The following is a 17041-nucleotide window of genomic DNA, read 5'->3' on the forward strand; positions in this document are numbered from 1 at the left end:
CTAGTGAACTTTCTTTTGTTCTACCCTGTGAGAATCACTGCTGTTCCGCACTACCAGGACTCTCCTTAATAATGCAGTTGGACTCTGACTCTGCAAGGGGCAACCGTGAGGAAGAGGAGGCGCACGACGCGCCCAAGGTCGCTCAGCAGCCACTGGCAGAATTCAGACCATCATCAGGGACTTCAGATGTCGTCCGCTTCCGTGTCCCCCCACACTGAGGGGATCGGCCAGAGATGGGACCAGCTAAGATGAGAGGCACCACCTCCCAGTGTAAAATGTAAAGGCGCACGGAGATACTTGGTAATCAAGATTGACACTTGACTTTATTTTTTTTTAAGATTTTATTTATTTATTTGACAGAGAGATTACAAGTAGGCAGAGAGAGAGGAGGAAGCAGGGTCCCTGCCGAGCAGAGAGCCTGATGTGGGACTCGATCCCAGGACCCTGAGATCATGACCTGAGCCAAAGGCAGCGGCTTAACCCACTGAGCCACCCAGGCGCCCAACACTTGACTTTGTTTTTAAATCGGCCAACTGCAGCCTGAGCAGCCTGTGCAGCCAACTGTTCTTATAAATAAGATTTGTGTGTTTGTTTTTGAGATATTGCATTCAAATGTTGTTTATCTTGATTACAAAATTCTTGGGCGCCCCCTTAAATTCCGTGCCAGAAGCCAGCGCCTCACTTGACTCACCCTCATCTCAGCCCTGCGACCCAGGCGGGGTCCTCTGGCCTCCAACGCTTTCCAGCCCGGTCGGCGCCACCGCTTTCTGTCCCTAGGAGGCGCGGTCGCCCTGTCTCCAGCACATCGTTCTCTCTCCATTCCCGGGCGCGGCGCGGGTCGGGGCGAGCGCGGGAGGGGCGCGCCCGGGTGCGGGGCCGGCGCGTGCGCGCGACTCGCAGCCTCCGGCTCGGGTGCGCGGATGGTCCGCCAGCGCAGCGACCAGGCCTGGCGGGGTAAGCGGGGTTCTGAAGCCTCCGGCTTGAGGACAGTTCGCCCCAAGCCCCGTCCTCGGACGCTGCAGTTGGGGACTGGAATGGCGGTTCCTCCGGGGCTCTGTGGCGTGCCCACTGCCCAGACCGTTCCGCCCCATTCTTGGGAACGCCAGGGGACGTGCGGGGCAGGTTTTTGGGAAGTGAGAAGCGAAAAGGACGGGCCAGGACGAAATGCCCCTGGCTGAGGCTGGGTAAGGACGCCCGGGACCCTCGGCATCCCGGTCTGGACGGCCGGGGGGATGCGCGCGTGAGCGGCTTAGAGGCAGGGTCAGTAATCTTCCCGTTTCCGAGGCCCCTTGCCGGCGACCACATTCTCCCGCGGGGCGCCTGGGGAAGCCCCCGCGGCCTCTTTGCCGGAGTGGGGCGTCGGCCCTCGCGGAGCAGGGTCCCATCGCAGTGCCGCCGGACCGCGGGTCTCGGGTCCGGAGAGTGGGGATGACCAGCCCCGCTGGGCTGCACCCCCGGGCGTCCTGCAGGAGACCTGCGGGCACGGGATCTCACGAGGTAAGAGCTAGCGAATGGCAGGAGCCTGAGCCTGCTGCCTCTTACCTCGAGCAGGGGGCATCTCCCAGCACGGCCTTCCGTCCAAGCCCTTCCACAGGTTGTTCCATGGACCCCCGCGAACATGTCAGTATTATCCGGTTGGGAAGGGGCAGCACGAGCGTCTCCACTGACCTTTTCAGCTTTGCTCTCCACTCTCTTCCCGGAGTGTGCTGGTCCCGTCTGCCGGCTCATTTCCCAGCCGTTCCCGCCGCACGTGCGGCACCACAGCTCCTCTTGGCCTTAGAATCCAGACCTCCTGCTATTCCCAAGGTCTCCACTGAATTCCACCTTTAACTGCCCCCTCACCTATGTGAAAACCTGCGCACAGGTGTAAGCACCCAGGCCTCAGGTTCAGCTTTCTCAGAACTTTACACTCACCGCTGCGACTGAAAGTCTGTATATCCCCGCCCTGTATATCCACACTCATTTAGCCTTTATTTTTAACTTTCTGAGGAACTTCCACATTGTTGTCCAAATTATGTGGCATGGAGTCTAGCTATTGAGGGCTCCACACACCTAAGTTTAGGACCTTGACCTTACTTAATCAATACCCTGGACCCATGCCTGAAAAGGAAGGGCGATAGTGAAAGAAAGGTAATCGTAGAGATTTCCAGGATAAACTGAGATATCTCTTTAGTTCAGAGGCTCTCAGCTGTGGCTGTATACTATGTTATTACACCTGAGTGCAGCCTGGGCAAAAGAATTTTTAGAAACTGGTTAATTTTATTGTACAGCCAGGGTAGAGAGCCACTGCTTTAACCCTGAGGGCAGGTAGGTGGGGCCTGCCATGGCCAGAAGCACTGGGCCAAGCACCCCTAGCTGAGAGCAGTGTCAACCCTTTTATCCTAGGATGCTGCACAAATTAACATTTTCCATGTGTTCCCTGCAGAAACTGGAAGCACTGCCCTACATTAAGAAACATGCCTGGGGTCCAGAGTCTATCATGGCCCGTCTCCCTCTCTGATTTCTCCCCTTCAGATTTTCCCCTGTGCTCCTCCGTGCTATTGCTTCTGTTCCATGTACGAGTGAAGCCGTATGATAACTGTCTTTCTCTGCTTGGCTTACTTCACTCAGCATCATCTCCTCCGGTTCCATCCATGCCGCTGCAAATGGTGGATATGCATCCTTTCTTTCTTTCTTTCTTTCTTTCTTTTTTTTTTCCGAATTAGTGTTTTTTTAAAATTTATTTATTTTCAGCGTAACAGTATTCATTATTTTTGCACCACACCCAGTGCTCCCTGCAATCTGTGCCCTCTATAATACCCACTACCTGGTACCCCGACCTCCCACCCCCTGCCCCTTCAAAACCCTCAGATTGTTTTTCAGAGTCCATAGTCTCTCGTGGTTCACCTCCCCTTCCAATTTACCCCAACCCCCTTCTCTCTAACTCCCCATGTCCTCCATGCTATTTGTTATGCTCCACAAATGAGTGAAACCATATGATCATTGACTCTCTCTACTTGACTTATTTCACTCAGCAGAATCTCTTCCAGTCCCGTCCATGTTGCTACAGAAGTTGGGTATTCGTCCTTTCTGATGGAGGCATCATACTCCATAGTGTATATGGACCACATCTTCCTTATCCATTCGTCCGTTGAGGGGCATCTTGGTTCTTTCCACAGTTTGGCGACCTTTCTAATGGCTGAGTAATATTCCATTGTATATATGGATATCTTTATCCATCCACTTTTTGAGGGGTAACTGGGTGATGGGTACTAAGGGGGGCACATGTTGTGATGAGCACTGGGTGTTGTCCACAGCTAATGCATCATTGAACACCCCATCAAAAACTAATGATAGTGACCAACTGAACATAATATAAAAGAAGAAGAAAGATGCCTGACAGCTTTGTGTAAGGTAATTGGAAGTAAGGTAAAACGAGCCAAAAAGGCAAACTAAGAAACATTGAGTAATCTCCAGATTTGGTAAAGAAAGCCTGGGCTAGATTAGTGATAAGGAATGTAGGAAAAGGTAGTTGGGACAGTTACAGAAAGAATGACGGACTATGTGGCTACCTAGATGGAAGTTTTTGGCAGGCTGTATAGCTCCTATGACTGTTATAAGGACTGACTGCACTAAGTCTTTGGCAGGCTGTATAACTCCTATGACTGTTATAAGGACTGACTGCACTAAGTCTTTGGCAGGCTGTATAGCTCCTATGACTGTTATAAGGACTGACCGCACTAAGTCTTTGGCAGGCTGTATAGCTCCTATGACTGTTATAAGGACTGACTGCACTAAGTCTTTGGCAGGCTGTATAGCTCCTATGACTGTTATAAGGACTGACTGCACTAAGTCTTTGGCAGGCTGTATAGCTCCTATGACTGTTACAAGGACTGACTGCACTAAGTCTTTGGCAGGCTGTATAGCTCCTATGACTGTTACAAGGACTGACTGCACTAAGTCTTTGGCAGGCTGTATAGCTCCTATGACTGTTATAAGGACTGACCGCACTAAGTCTTTGGCAGGCTGTATAGCTCCTATGACTGTTATAAGGACTGACTGCACTAACATACCCTAGTTGACCCCCAGAAGAGAGTCACCAGAACTGCTGTAGTCTTTCTAGAACTCCAGAGACCGTGAATAAGCTGGGGTCACTGTGGCTGGCCCAATGTCAGGCTCTAACAAATTGAACTGTATCCATTCATGGTTAGAAGAGCTTCTGCTTTATGGTGGCCAGAGGCCCTTTCTGATATGGGGCAACAGCTATACTCCTGGGGATGATTCCTCATAAGAAATTCAACAGGGAAAAAACAAGCTCTGTGCATGGCAGGAAAATGCTTATAAAGCATTATTATAACAATGATATATTCCAATAATAAAGGGAATTAATAAAATAAACTCATTTAACTTAAATAGCTAGCGTTAAGGGGCACCTGGGTGGCTCAGTCAGCTAAGCCTCCAGCTCTTGATTTCATCTCAAGTCATAATCTTGGGGTCAGGAGATCCAGCCCTGGGTCAGGCTCCATGCTTAGTGGGAAGTCAGCTTGAGGGTTTGGCTCCCTCCCTCTGCCCCTCCCCCCACCCTAGTGCTCTCCTTCCCTCCCCCTCAAATACATAAATCTAAAAATAAATAAATAGATAGCATTAAAATATCATTATGAAAATGTGAATGAACCAGAGAACATTCATAAAGTATAAAGAGAATTTTCTTTTTGGGAGGCAGAATTAGATTCCTCTTTTGCTTGGAGTAGCTTCCTCTTCCTCAGTAACTAAACCATGATTATAGAGTATTTAAATATGTAGACATGGGCAAAGAAACTTTCTAACATGAACATGTTTTTCTTAGAGAGGGTCAGAATTATGGAGAAAAGGGAATTTCTTTTTCAAAATTGTCCCAGTGAGAGATATTGTAGCATACAAATTAGGAGAAAACTCTCTCAAGCCAGATCATTTGGGTCCTGGTCTGCAGCTTACCAAATGGATGGCTTTTGACAAGATTAACACTTTTCAATGGCTTGGTTTCTTCATCTGTAAAATGGGTTAATCGTCCCCATGTTAGAAAGTTATTGGGAGGTTTAATCTATTTGTGGAAACTCTTAGAACAGCCCCTACATATAATAAGTATTCTGTAAGTGCTAGCCATTTATTCTTTTGTTAATTTTTGTCTTTTTATGTTATGTTAGTCACCATTAGTTTTTTTTCCCCCTATGTACACCTCCTTTCTTTTCTTTTTTTAAAATTCTCTCTCTTTTTTTTTTCATCATTAGTTTTTGGTGTCGAATTCCATAATACATTATTTGCATGTCTCACCCAGGGTTCCATGCAATCCATGCCCTCCTTAATACCCATCACCAGGCTCACCCATTCCCCCCACTCCCCTCCCCTCTAAAACACTCAGTTTGTTTCCCAGAGTCCATAGTTGGCTCAGGGCTCATCTCCCCATCCAATTTCCCTCCTTCATTTTCCCTTCCTTCTCCTAATGTCCTCCGTGCTATTCCTTATGTTCCACAAGTCAGTGAAACCATCTGATGGTCATCTTTCTCTGTTTGACTTATTTCACTCAGCTTAATCTCCTCTACTTCCATCCATGTTGATGCAATGTTGGGTATTCATCCTTTCTGAAGGAGGCATAATATTCCATTGTATTTATGGACCACATCTTCTTTAGCCATTCCTCTGTTGAAGGGCATTTGCGCTCTTTCCACAGCTTGGGTATTGTGGACATTGCTGCTATGAACTTTGGGGTGCATATGGCCCTCTTCTTCACTACATCTCTTTCTTTGGGATAAATACCCAGTAGCGCAATTGCTGGGTCATAGGGCAGCTCTATTTTTAACTTTCTGAGGAACTTCCACATTGTTGTCCAAAGTGGCTCTACCAACTTGCATTCCCACCAACAGTGTAAGAGGATTCCTCTTTCTCCACATCCTCTCCAACACTTGTTTCTTGCCTTGTCAATTTTTGCCATTCTACCTGTGTGTAAGGTGGTATCTCCATGTGGTTTTGATTGGACATACAAGTGGCTACCAGACACATGAAAAAATGCTCATCATCATTAGCCGTCAGGGGAATTCAAATCAAAACCACATTGAGATACCACCTTACACCAGTTAGATTATGGACATTTTAAATTACAAATTTATGTATATCCTCTTTTAAAAAGTTTTTCCAATGGGACACCTGGGTGTCTCAGTGGGTTAAGCCTGTGCGTTTGGCTCAGGTCATGATCTCAGGGTCCTCCTGCATCGGGCTCTCTGCTCAGCAGGGAGCCTGCTTCCCCCTGTCTCTCTGCCTGCCTCTCTGCCTACTTGTGATCTCTGTCTGTGTCCCAAATAAAGAAATGAAATCTTTTAAAAAAAACTTTTACCAATGTCAGTTATACTTCAATTTTAAAAAATATGCAAAACGTTTTATTTTCCAATCTTATTTGTGACAAGCCATTTAATTATCTTCTTGGCTTGTGTGACTCCCTTCTTTTAATCACTTTAACCAATAAAGTAACATCTTTCCTTCTGCTATTGAGGTTGATTCTTTCTTGATGGTCAGTGTTCAGGTATTCCAGGCTAATGTGAATGAGCCTTCCTTGGTACATTTTAATGCATGATGAAGCTGTCAATGTCCAAGACTACTAAAATGTTATAACTCCAGGTGATATTTTAAAATAAATCTTACCATCAAGAAACAATGATTATATGATTCTGAAAGCAAAGTCTCCTTTGCAATTTTATAGCAAAACTATCCTCGGTGCTCTACTCCCCCTCTCTGGGGAGCATATCTGTGGAGGAATCTGAAACCTCCAGTTTCTTCCACAGGAACTGGGAACAAGAATGAGGACAAGCTCAATAATGGAGAACATCAAGGGATAGACCCCAAAATAGTGTCATCTACTCCTGGACTCAGAGTAAGAAACACCTTTATATGACATTGTCCAGAACCTTAAATTAGAGAAATCTCAAGACAAGCCCTTGAGGATAGGGAGTACTACTCCTAGACTGTGAGCTTGCTGGACACAGGAAACCCATGCCTAATGAGAGACCCTATATCTGCACTGACCACAGTCACAGTCAGAGAAAGAGCTTCTGGCAGAGATACTCTCTGACCTATCATCTTTGAAGTCATGCTGCTGAAAAGTCTTACCTCCATCCTGACTACAGAAAACATTTCAGCCAAAGTTCCAACCTGATAGCATCAATGGATTCACCAGAGAAATAAGCTCTACAAGTGAAGGGCCTGTGAAAAGGGTTTTCTCAGAATACATCCCTCATCCAGTACGGAAAGATCCACACCAATGAGAAACCCTGTCATTATCCCCAGTGTGACAAGACCTTCTGTGGGAGCTCCAACCTCATTAAGCACCAGTGAATCCACTCTGGCAAATATATATCTGTGGGGAGTATGGCAAGGGCTTTATAGTCAGCTCTGTGCTGCTGGCTCACCAAATACTGCATACTGCACTGAAGCCCTACATCTGTCCCCAGTACATGAAGGCTCTGGGGATGGGTAGAAGCTAATATTCTACAAGAGGGTTCACACAGGTGAGCAGCTTCTGTCAGCTTTAGGTGGAAGACCTCCCTCACCTAGAACATTCATCTACAAACAGGGGGAAAGCCTTACAGGTGTGAGGAGTATGGGGAGAGCTTTAGCCTCTGCACCAAGCTCAAAGGCCATGTGGCTTGTCACCAGCCCCAGGCACCACCTGAGGGCATTAGCCCTTCTAGTCCCCCTCTGCTGGAGCTGAGCAGAAGCCCCAGGTCCTTCATGTCCCTTCAGCAACCTCCTTTGCTTTTTCTTGCCCCTCCACCACAGTGACTGATGTTCCCACCCCATCCAGTCTCCAGGCTCTACCCATGCCCCTCTTCTTCAGACTCCTCCCCCACACCATCTTTTACCTCCCTTATGTCTCCATTTTCTGTCTCCAGTATTTATCAACCCTCCCTCATTCCTCCTCCACTCACCCCTTCCCCAGCTCTCCCTCTGCCCCAGGGATCCCTGCAGAGTCCAGACTCCAAGTTCACCCTCCACAGATGAACCAGAAGCAGTAATGGCTGCTGAGTTTTCCTGTCCTGAGTGTGGGAAGAATTTCCCGGCCAGTGGCATGCTTCTCCATACAGGTGAGCAGCCTTATATGTGCTCTGACTTCGGGAAGTGCTTCACCCAGAGCTCCTTTCTGACCCAACATAGAGAGCCCCATGAAGCAGAGGCCACACTTGAATTTAGAGTGTGGCTGTGGCTTCAGTCAGCATGTCCACTTGATCAATCACCCAAAACATGCACACAGAGGAATAGCCATTCGCAGTACGGGGTTCTTCAATGTGGGAAATCTTTCAGCCAGAGGTCTAACCTTGCCAGATGGACCCATGTGGTGTGGTCCTAGATGAGCCCTTTGATAGCCTGGCAGGCGGACCTGTAGATGGGTCATTCATTTCCTTCTCTATCCATACCCTTAGGAAAGTCTTATTCTGCTCTCTATCTTCCTCAGAAATGCTGAGTGGTTTTGCTTTGCTCAGCTCAGCCCTGCTTTGTTTTGTTTTTCCTGAATTCCTCTCCCTTCCCTCAACTTCACAGTTTACAGAAGGATTTAGATGGTAAGCAAAAGTATGTTACTGAAATACGGGTATATTCTCAGTATGGACAAGGATATTAAGTGACATCTTAATATCAGAGATTAATAAGTCATTTTTCTGTGCTTTAAAAATCATTTAATTTTTTAAAATATTTTAAAATTTATTTTTTATTTATTTTCAGCATAACAGTATGCATTATTTTTGCACCACACCCAGTGCTCCATGCAATCTGTGCCCTCTATAATACCCACCACCTGGTACCCCGACCTCCCACCCCCCGCCCCTTCAAAACCCTCAGATTGTTTTTCAGAGTCCATAGTCTCTCATGATTCACCTCCCTTTCCAATTTCCCCCAACTCCCTTCTCCTCTCCATCTCCCCATGTCCTCCATGCTATTTGTTATGCTCCACAAATAACTGAAACCATATGATAATGGACTCTCTCTGCTTGACTTATTTCACTCAGCATCATCTCTTCCAGTCTCGTCCATGTTGCTACAAAAGTTGGGTATTCATCCTTTCTGATGGAGGCATAATACTCCATAGTGTATATGGACCTTATCTTCTTTATCCATTCGTCCGTTGAAGGGCATCTTGGTTCCACTCTCCCATCTTCTTCTTCCACCACTGTTTCTGTGTTTTTGTGTTTGTCCTGATAGTATATAAATCTTACACTTGGGGTTCTTTTTGACAAAGTTCTTCCTTTATTTGCATATATATATATTTTTCTCTTGTCATATACTTTTATCAGTCCTTTTGTTTGTCTGTTTTTGTTTGTCTACTTCATAAATCTTACCTTGGGCCCCATTCGGGCTGAACCTTCTCTTTCATCTTCCCTTTCTTTCCTGTCTCTCACTCTCTCTCTCTCTTTTTTTCTTTTTCTTTTCTTTTGTCTCTCATTTGGGTGGGGAATCCTGATTGCTCAGAAGTGTTCCAGGGTGCACCTTGACTGCACCATGGTCGATACATCCAGCTACATCTGTTCAGTCATCTCTCACCAAAATGACTAGGAAGAGGAATGCCCAACAGAAGAAAACTACAGAGGATGGACCTTCTGCAACAGAGCTAATGGATATCAACATAGACAATATGTCGGAAAGAGAATTCAGGCTAACAATTATCCAGGCAAGAGCTAGGTTGGAGAAAGCCATGGGTGACCAAACGGAATTGATTAAGGCCGAGCTGAAAGCGACCAGAGATGATGTTCACAATGTTAGGGTGGAGCTAAAAGCTACCAGGGCTGAGGTTCACAATGCTCTCAATGAGTTCCAATCTAATCTAAACTCTCTCAAAGCTAGGGTAACTGAGACAGAAGATAGAATTAGTGATCTGGAGGACAAACAGATAGAGAGAAAGGATCAGGAGGATGCCTGGCACAAACAGCTTAGAAACCATGAAAACAGAATCAGGGAAACAAATGATGCCATGAAACGTCCCAACGTCAGAATTGTTGGAGTCCCTGAAGGGGAGGAGAAAGAAAGAAGTCTAGAAGATAAAGTGGAACAAGTTCTTCATGAAAATTTTCCCAATCTCGTGAATGGAACCAGCGTTCATGTACTAGAGGCCAAACGATCTCCACCCAAGATTACAGATTTCCAAAAAAACATCAAGGCACCTGATAGTCAAATTGAGGAATCATAATTGTAGGTAAAATCTCTTGAAAGCCACTAGGACAAAGAGCCTCCTTACTTACAGAGGAAATCCCATCAGAATAACGTCAGAGCTGTCCACAAAGACCTGGCAAGCTAAAAAAATCATTTTATTTGTTGGTTTTCCCAACAGTGTGCTATTAAAAGTGGGGGAAAAAAGTTGAGCTACACTGTGAGAATTCAGACTGCATAGATGTCCTTAATAGCATCAGTCATCCAGTTTCTAAGCCCTAATCTTGATTCCTCTTTCTCTTGTAACTTAAGTCCCACCAGGCACCACATCCTATTTGTTCTGCTTCAGAAAGTCTTCTCACCTTTGTCCCTTCTCTCAGTGGCCAGTGCTACTGCCTTAAGTGCAAACTCTTGTCATCATTTCCCTGGATTATATGAAAGACTCCTAGCCAACCTCCCCTGCTTCCAGTCTCTGCATTCTGGTTCATCATCCATATAATCCACCAGTTAGAGTCCTCACTTTAACCCCAGACTCCAATACTAAATCTGATGTCATTTCCCTGCTTAAAAGAATTCATGCCTGCCACCCCATCCCCAAACGTGGCCTATAAAATAGAGTTCAAATGCTTCAGCATACCTTAAATGGCTTCTCACTTGGCTTTGTCCTACCTCCACAGCTTTAGTGGCCATGGCATTCACGCCTCTTGCACTTGTTTTAATTCCAACTACCCAGGATGCCCTTTCCCCTTTTCTGTGACCTAAACGTGTCCTACTTATCATATGAGTCCCAACTCCACTGAAAGCTTTCCCAAACTCTCTTATCATACTTGGTATGATAACTTATACTGCAGCATGATGAACCATCATGACTGTCTGGTCACATCGCTGCCTCCTCTAGTAGACTGAGCTCCATGAGAGCCAAGACTCAGGCACAGTGCTTGACTCATAGTAGATACTCAATAAATATTAAATAATATAATAATATAATATTAAATAAGGAACCACTTCCAGTTGCTCAAGTTTTTTTTTTTAAAAGATTTTATTTATTTACTTATTTGTCAGAAGAGAGAGAGAGAGATAGCAAACACAAGCAGGCAGAGTGGCAGACAGAGGCAGAGAGAGAAGCAGGCTCCCCGCCAAGCAAGGAGCCCGATGCAGGACTCGATCCCAGGATCTTGGGATCATGCATGACCTGAGCCAAAGGCAGTGGCTTAACTGGCTGAGCCACCCAGGCGTCCCAAGTTGCTCAAGTCTTTTATCCTAAAACTTGGGTTTCTTTTACTCTTCTTGTCCTCTCAAGCGACAAAATGGATATATTTGGAAATTTAACCAAAATGATCACATCCTATTTATGTCTTCCTAGTCCATGTGCCTGCCATTCAGTCATTCCATGGTTATTTTTGTAGTGATACCAGAGAAAAACAACTGAGAACAACACTGTTTACTTGGGTCCAGTGCATTTCATCCACATATTTGTAATAATGAGATTACTAAAAATTTACAGGATGATCTCATCAAAATTTTAGCAGCATCAGTGATAGTGCCAAAAGGCCTTCAAGTTATTTTCAATAATCAGCATTTTTGATGGCAAAATACTTGAGATTAATAAGTCACTATTATAGGATCTCTTTAGCATCTGGCCTAGTGAATACAGCACATAGGATATGAGATGAAGATCTCATGGGAACAACTCCATACACTTGGCCTGTGGCATAACTTCAGCCTGGGCTCAAGTTATACAATTAATGACACCAACTGAGCACAAGAATGCCTGCCTCAGCTAAAAACCTCAGTGTTCCCAGGATTAGATACATATTTCAGAAAAATCAGGTCACAGTTATAGATTTACTTTTATGTATGATGTTACATTATTATGAAATGCAAGAAGAAAATAAAAGTATAGGCTCAAACATTAAACTTTTAGCAAGTTGGACTACATCTTTAAGCATACTTTATTCAATTAATTTCATCTTAAGTAACTCTGGACTCACTTCAAGTGCCCATTAAGTTTCATCTACAAAATAAGGCAAAAAGTTTCAATAAAACAGACCATAGTACAGAAATTACGAATTCACTGGTAAACATTTAGCAATAGGATGTGGTTTCACAGAAATGTTCAGCAATTAATAAAGACTTGAAACCCCATTTTTTGGTCATTTTATGTAACTGAAATGTCTAAGGGTACAGACATTTCTCAGTTCTGGTACATCATGATCCAGGGGTTGAGATATTATCAAGAAGGCTTGATCTATCCCTGTCTTTCAGGTCTGCTCTGAAATATGGCTTCAGTATTGGCTTCAATATAAGGTTCCAGCCTGAAGCTCTAGCAACTCCAGGTCCAGTTGAAGTACTACTACATTTCAGTATCCAAGAAATAAGCCCCAAAATTGGGACTCATGGACATGTAGCCCTACCAAACCCAGTACTGTGGTTAGGAGGACAGAATGTTCTGGTTTGTCTAAGCCTGGGTCATGTTGCCCCTCCTGAAGATGGAGGATGGAGTCAACACCACCAGAACTAAGAACTGAAAATGAGAAGTCGGTAGTGATTTTGCAAAGAAAACCCAGTTTGGGGGTGCCTGGGTGGCTCAGTGGGTTAAAGCCTCTACTTTCGGCTCAGGTCATGATCTCAGGGTCCTGGGATCGAGCCCCGCATCGGGCTCTCTGCTCAGCGGGGAGCCTGCTTACCCCCTCTCTCTGCCTGCCTCTCTGCCTGCTTGTGATCTCTGTCAAATAAATAAATAAAATCTTTTAAAAAGAAAGAAAGAAAACCCAGGTTTTTATTACCAGAAGAAGGCATATGTTGGGCAGACACAGAACAGTAGATGGCCATTATAACAAGGTTCACCTGCTCCAAGGGCAAAGGGAGCCAATAACACCTTTTTAGACCCTTTCATCCTGTTGTCATTAGCCCACTAGAGAGTTCCACCCTGATTCTGTCTTATTTCTAAATCCCTTCACAGTTCATCTTCACTAACTCATATCCTGTATCCTCACTTTCTGGGACAATTCTAATTTCAGATATCCTGTCTTAAGCCTCCCCATAAACAAAATTTATATTTAGTAGATTAGACGTTGGACTGATCTTTGCTTTGGACAATATGGTCATGGTATGTAGAATCCCAGGAAAGACATACAAAAGAAAATGACCGGGAATTGTTGCTTCACACCGTCAGACAGCTGAGGCATGTCTGAAAAGGGGCTGGCATGCTGCCCACTGGGGTTTACTTAACAACGGGTAAGTTTGTTCTCCCCCTGCCTAAAACAAAGGAAAACCTAAACCTCTAGAAACTAGAAGCTTTGGAAGCAGCCCAATTACTTGATAGTATGCGAGACACCTTAAGAAATAATGGTGACTGCAAAGACCAAAGGAGCTGCTCTGCACCACCTCTACACAGATCAGCTAGGAAAGTGCATACTACCTAAATGTAAGGCTGAGTACTGGGCAGGTGTCCACATGGAGGCAACAGTAGCAGAGGATGGCACCATCTCTGGGCCTTCACCAAGTACCAGCAAGAAAAATTCTTCACGGAAACTTCCAAGTTAAGACAAAGGGATGGGAGTGCCCAGGCAATCGTTTGGCTATGACCAGCAAAACTCAGTGGAGAGAGGAGAGCCTAGAATGTTTTCAGGTAAAAACACTTTGGGTCATTTGCTTTCTCCAAAAGCCATTATCATAAGCTGAGGGGACTGTATGTTAAGGGAGATGCCAAGTAACTTGTACTGGAATAAGGTCCATCTTATCAGCAGCAAGTCGAAATTCCAACTGGGAAGTAGCTATCCATTATAGCTCAGTAAGGGTTCTGGAGTAAGTTAGAAGCACTATGAACATTTGACCGTTCAACAAGGTTACTTAAAAAAAAAAAAAAAAAGCCTCAGATGGGGCACCTGGCTGGCTCAGTGGGTTAAAGCCTCTGCCTTCTGTTCAGGTCATGATCTCAGGGTCCTGGGATCGAGCCCCACATGGAGCTCTCTGCTCAGCAGAGAGCCTGCTTCCTCCTCTCTCTCTGCCTGCCTCTCTGCCTACTTGTGATCTCTGTCAAATAAATAAATAAAATCTTAGAAAAAAAAAAAGACTCAGGAAAAAAAAAAAACTCAGAAAGTTAAGTAGAAGTTAGTGTTCGGTTTCAAACCTACAGAATGAATAGCTACAGACCCCCTTTCTAAAAATGTATGTTTCTCATTTTTCTTTTATATATTCAGATTAAATATAAAAATTTATTTTTCTTTTATATATTAAATTAATATTATGTACATCAGTTCTGATCAAAGCTAGAGGCATCCTGTTGGATTATAGTCCTGCAAAAGCATTTATATAGAGATAAATAATGTAACATATTTGAAGCATTCAATAAAAACATATTTTTAGAACAACTTCATGCCAGTTTCTGTGCTAGTACAGAGGACAGAACAGTGAACCAGGCAGAAATTAGCCCTGCACTATCATGTAGCTTTCTAGTGACCTACTTTGATACAGAGCTTATACGGGTCTCACTAAGCTTTCTTCTTTTTCCTGCAAGTAATCAGATTTTTCAGATTGAAATAATATACTTAACAGTAGACACATGTCAAGCTTGAGACTACCCAGTATCTTTGGAATATTCTTTTTATATTTGGGGATTTTGTCCAAGATAGAATTCCTGCCTCCTTAAGGTAGAACTCAATTTCCCAGGCTTTCTTGAATCTAAAGAGTAGGCAAAGACCTAGCTATTGTAAACTGGGGAGCACATGATTCTCTGATTCAGAAGACATCAATTCAAAGATGCAAGCTTCATGAAGAATCCACTTTCCAGAAGATGTTAGGGTAGAAGGATCCAGCTTTCCAGAGCACCATGGTGAAGTTTTTGGCATCCGGAGTCTAACAGTACAAATTGTGGTGGTGTCTCATAGCAGCTGGCCCACAGAATTATTTGTTTCTGGCTGCACAGATTACTGGCCTCTCTGGCCATACCAGAGACACTGTGAGCTACCTAAGATTTTCAATTGCTTATCTTTTTAAAACCAATTAGACTAAGTTCTGTTCTTTGCGAAGAACTGTGACTAATACATATACTGAACTACTGTTTTGTGCCAGAACCTAAGGTGCATATTCCTGTTACTTTACTTAAATTTCATAAGCTGCATTTAAGGTATAAATTATTATACATTGTACAGATGAAAAAACTGAGATTCAAAAGCCACTTAATTCATTTTACGCATAGTCACTAAAGACCAACTGTGCGTCAGCCACTGGGAATAGAGTATTAGAGGAAATAGCTCCCTGCAACTATAAAAAGAATGGCATATTGGTTTTTTTAAGCATCTCTTACCAAATAAGAGGGACCAGATATCAGCTGTCTAGAGAGAAGGACCTCATGCCTAGTAAGGCCTCACTTTAAATATAGAAAACCCCTAAAAATAGCCACCCATGTTAGAGACTCAACAGGTGATTGGCCCCAAAAGAGGGAGGAGAATCTAGGCCTCCCTGAAGGAGAGCAAAAGGACAGTGCAGTTTCCAGCTTCTCTCATGACCACAATGGCTCTGCCTCTGAGGTCCTTGAGTCGGGGCTTTGCAAGTGCAGCAAAGGGGGACCACGGAGGGGCAGGAGGTGAGTTTGGCTGAGACCTGATCCTGTGGCTTGCCTACCTGTACCCCTCTCCCACCTCTGGCCTTTCAGGGCCCAATGACACCTCCACAGACGAACGCTCCCGCTCTGACCTTCAGAGGCCCTGGCCTCCCACTTCTCTCTCATCTCGGCTTCCCCTCTCCTTCTGTAGCCAACACCTGGCGTTTCCTGACCTTTGTTCTGGCACTGCCAAGCGTGGCCCTCTGCACCCTCAACTCCTGGCTCCACGCACGCCACCAGGAACGCCCTAAGTTCATCCCCTATCGCCACCTCCGTATCCGCACCAAGGTACGCTAGTCTGAGGCCTCTGCCCCAGGGTGGGAGCGAGGGTCAGGTGGGCAAAGGGTGCTGGGGTCGGGGTGAGGGACAGACGCAGAACCCCTCGGCCTGGACCGCGCTGACAATCCGCTCTCCCTCTCTTCACAGCCCTACTCCTGGGGAGACGGCAACCACACTCTTTTCCACAATCCCCACGTCAACCCTCTGCCCACTGGCTATGAACAGCCCTGAGACCCTGGGAGATGCCACCAGGTGCAATAAAGGTGGAAGCTATGTGTCCGCAGCCTCCTTGGGACAGGGTGGGGGTGTGTGTGTGCATCAGAATAGCTCCCCTGGGTGCAGATGTACAGTGCAGTCTGTGCTCTCCTTGTTCTTCCCAAGGCCATGATTTGGGAGGTGCTGGAGGGATGTCCTCAGTGACTAGGTGGGAGACCCCACTCCACTGCTTTTCACTCACCTATTAATAACTAGGGCTCTGGGCTGTGAAGGTCTTTCACATAACACTGAATCGTCACAGTATCTCTGGGAGCAAGATGTAATTTTGATTCCCCTTCTCTAGAGGAGGAACTGAGATTCTTAGAGATTAAATTACTTAAATGAGGCCCCTGCTCAGAGGCCCTCTGGGAACTCCGGGCTGCAGATCAGTTTTTGCCTGACACACACTGACAGTATCTGTGAATTATGGCTTTCTGGAGACAACCCTGATTCCAAACAGGATCTACAGCCCTATGCATGAGGCATCATGACCTAATTTTGGATTTGGAATATTTCAGCCATTCTCTATGACCACTCATAATGTGTCTTCTGATTGGTCTGGGACATCAGACGTTCCTTTTTGGAAGTCTTTGGGGACCTCCTTCAAGAGGGGTAATGGTTCAAACAAGTTCAGGACATTTCACCCCACTCCTAGGACAGTCTGCTCATTTGCCATTACCAAGGATCCTGAAGCCTGTGTTGAACCCCATGAGCAAAACACACATAGAGTTCTTCCTTTGGTTTCTCCCCTGATACTAC

At 45.2% G+C, this 17041-nt stretch overlaps 1 protein-coding gene across 1 annotated transcript; it reads left to right on the forward strand.

The window, feature by feature from the left end:
* Window positions 1-15595: 15595 nt before the first annotated feature.
* Window positions 15596-16302, forward strand: LOC106003852 (cytochrome c oxidase subunit 6A2, mitochondrial). The gene is made up of 3 exons (XM_045072515.1): window positions 15596-15730; window positions 15900-16036; window positions 16175-16302. Exons 1-3 carry the CDS (start codon window positions 15649-15651, stop codon window positions 16256-16258), a joined length of 303 nt encoding a protein of 100 aa, XP_044928450.1. The 5' UTR covers window positions 15596-15648; the 3' UTR covers window positions 16259-16302.
* Window positions 16303-17041: the final 739 nt, after the last annotated feature.

This window comes from Mustela putorius, unplaced genomic scaffold (assembly GCF_011764305.1).
Source record: "Mustela putorius furo isolate JIRA1106 unplaced genomic scaffold, ASM1176430v1.1 tig00004039_pilon_pilon_pilon, whole genome shotgun sequence".
NCBI lineage: Eukaryota > Metazoa > Chordata > Mammalia > Carnivora > Mustelidae > Mustela > Mustela putorius.

Bases quoted from the DNA above. Each gene is read 5' to 3' on its own strand.
- LOC106003852 (XM_045072515.1), top strand. From the start codon at position 15,649: ATGACCACAATGGCTCTGCCTCTGAGGTCCTTGAGTCGGGGCTTTGCA. The intron at 15,731-15,899 runs GTGAGTTTGGCT...CTCCTTCTGTAG, and splicing joins GGACCACGGAGGGGCAGGAG to CCAACACCTGGCGTTTCCTG. The intron at 16,037-16,174 runs GTACGCTAGTCT...CTCTCTTCACAG, and splicing joins ACCTCCGTATCCGCACCAAG to CCCTACTCCTGGGGAGACGG.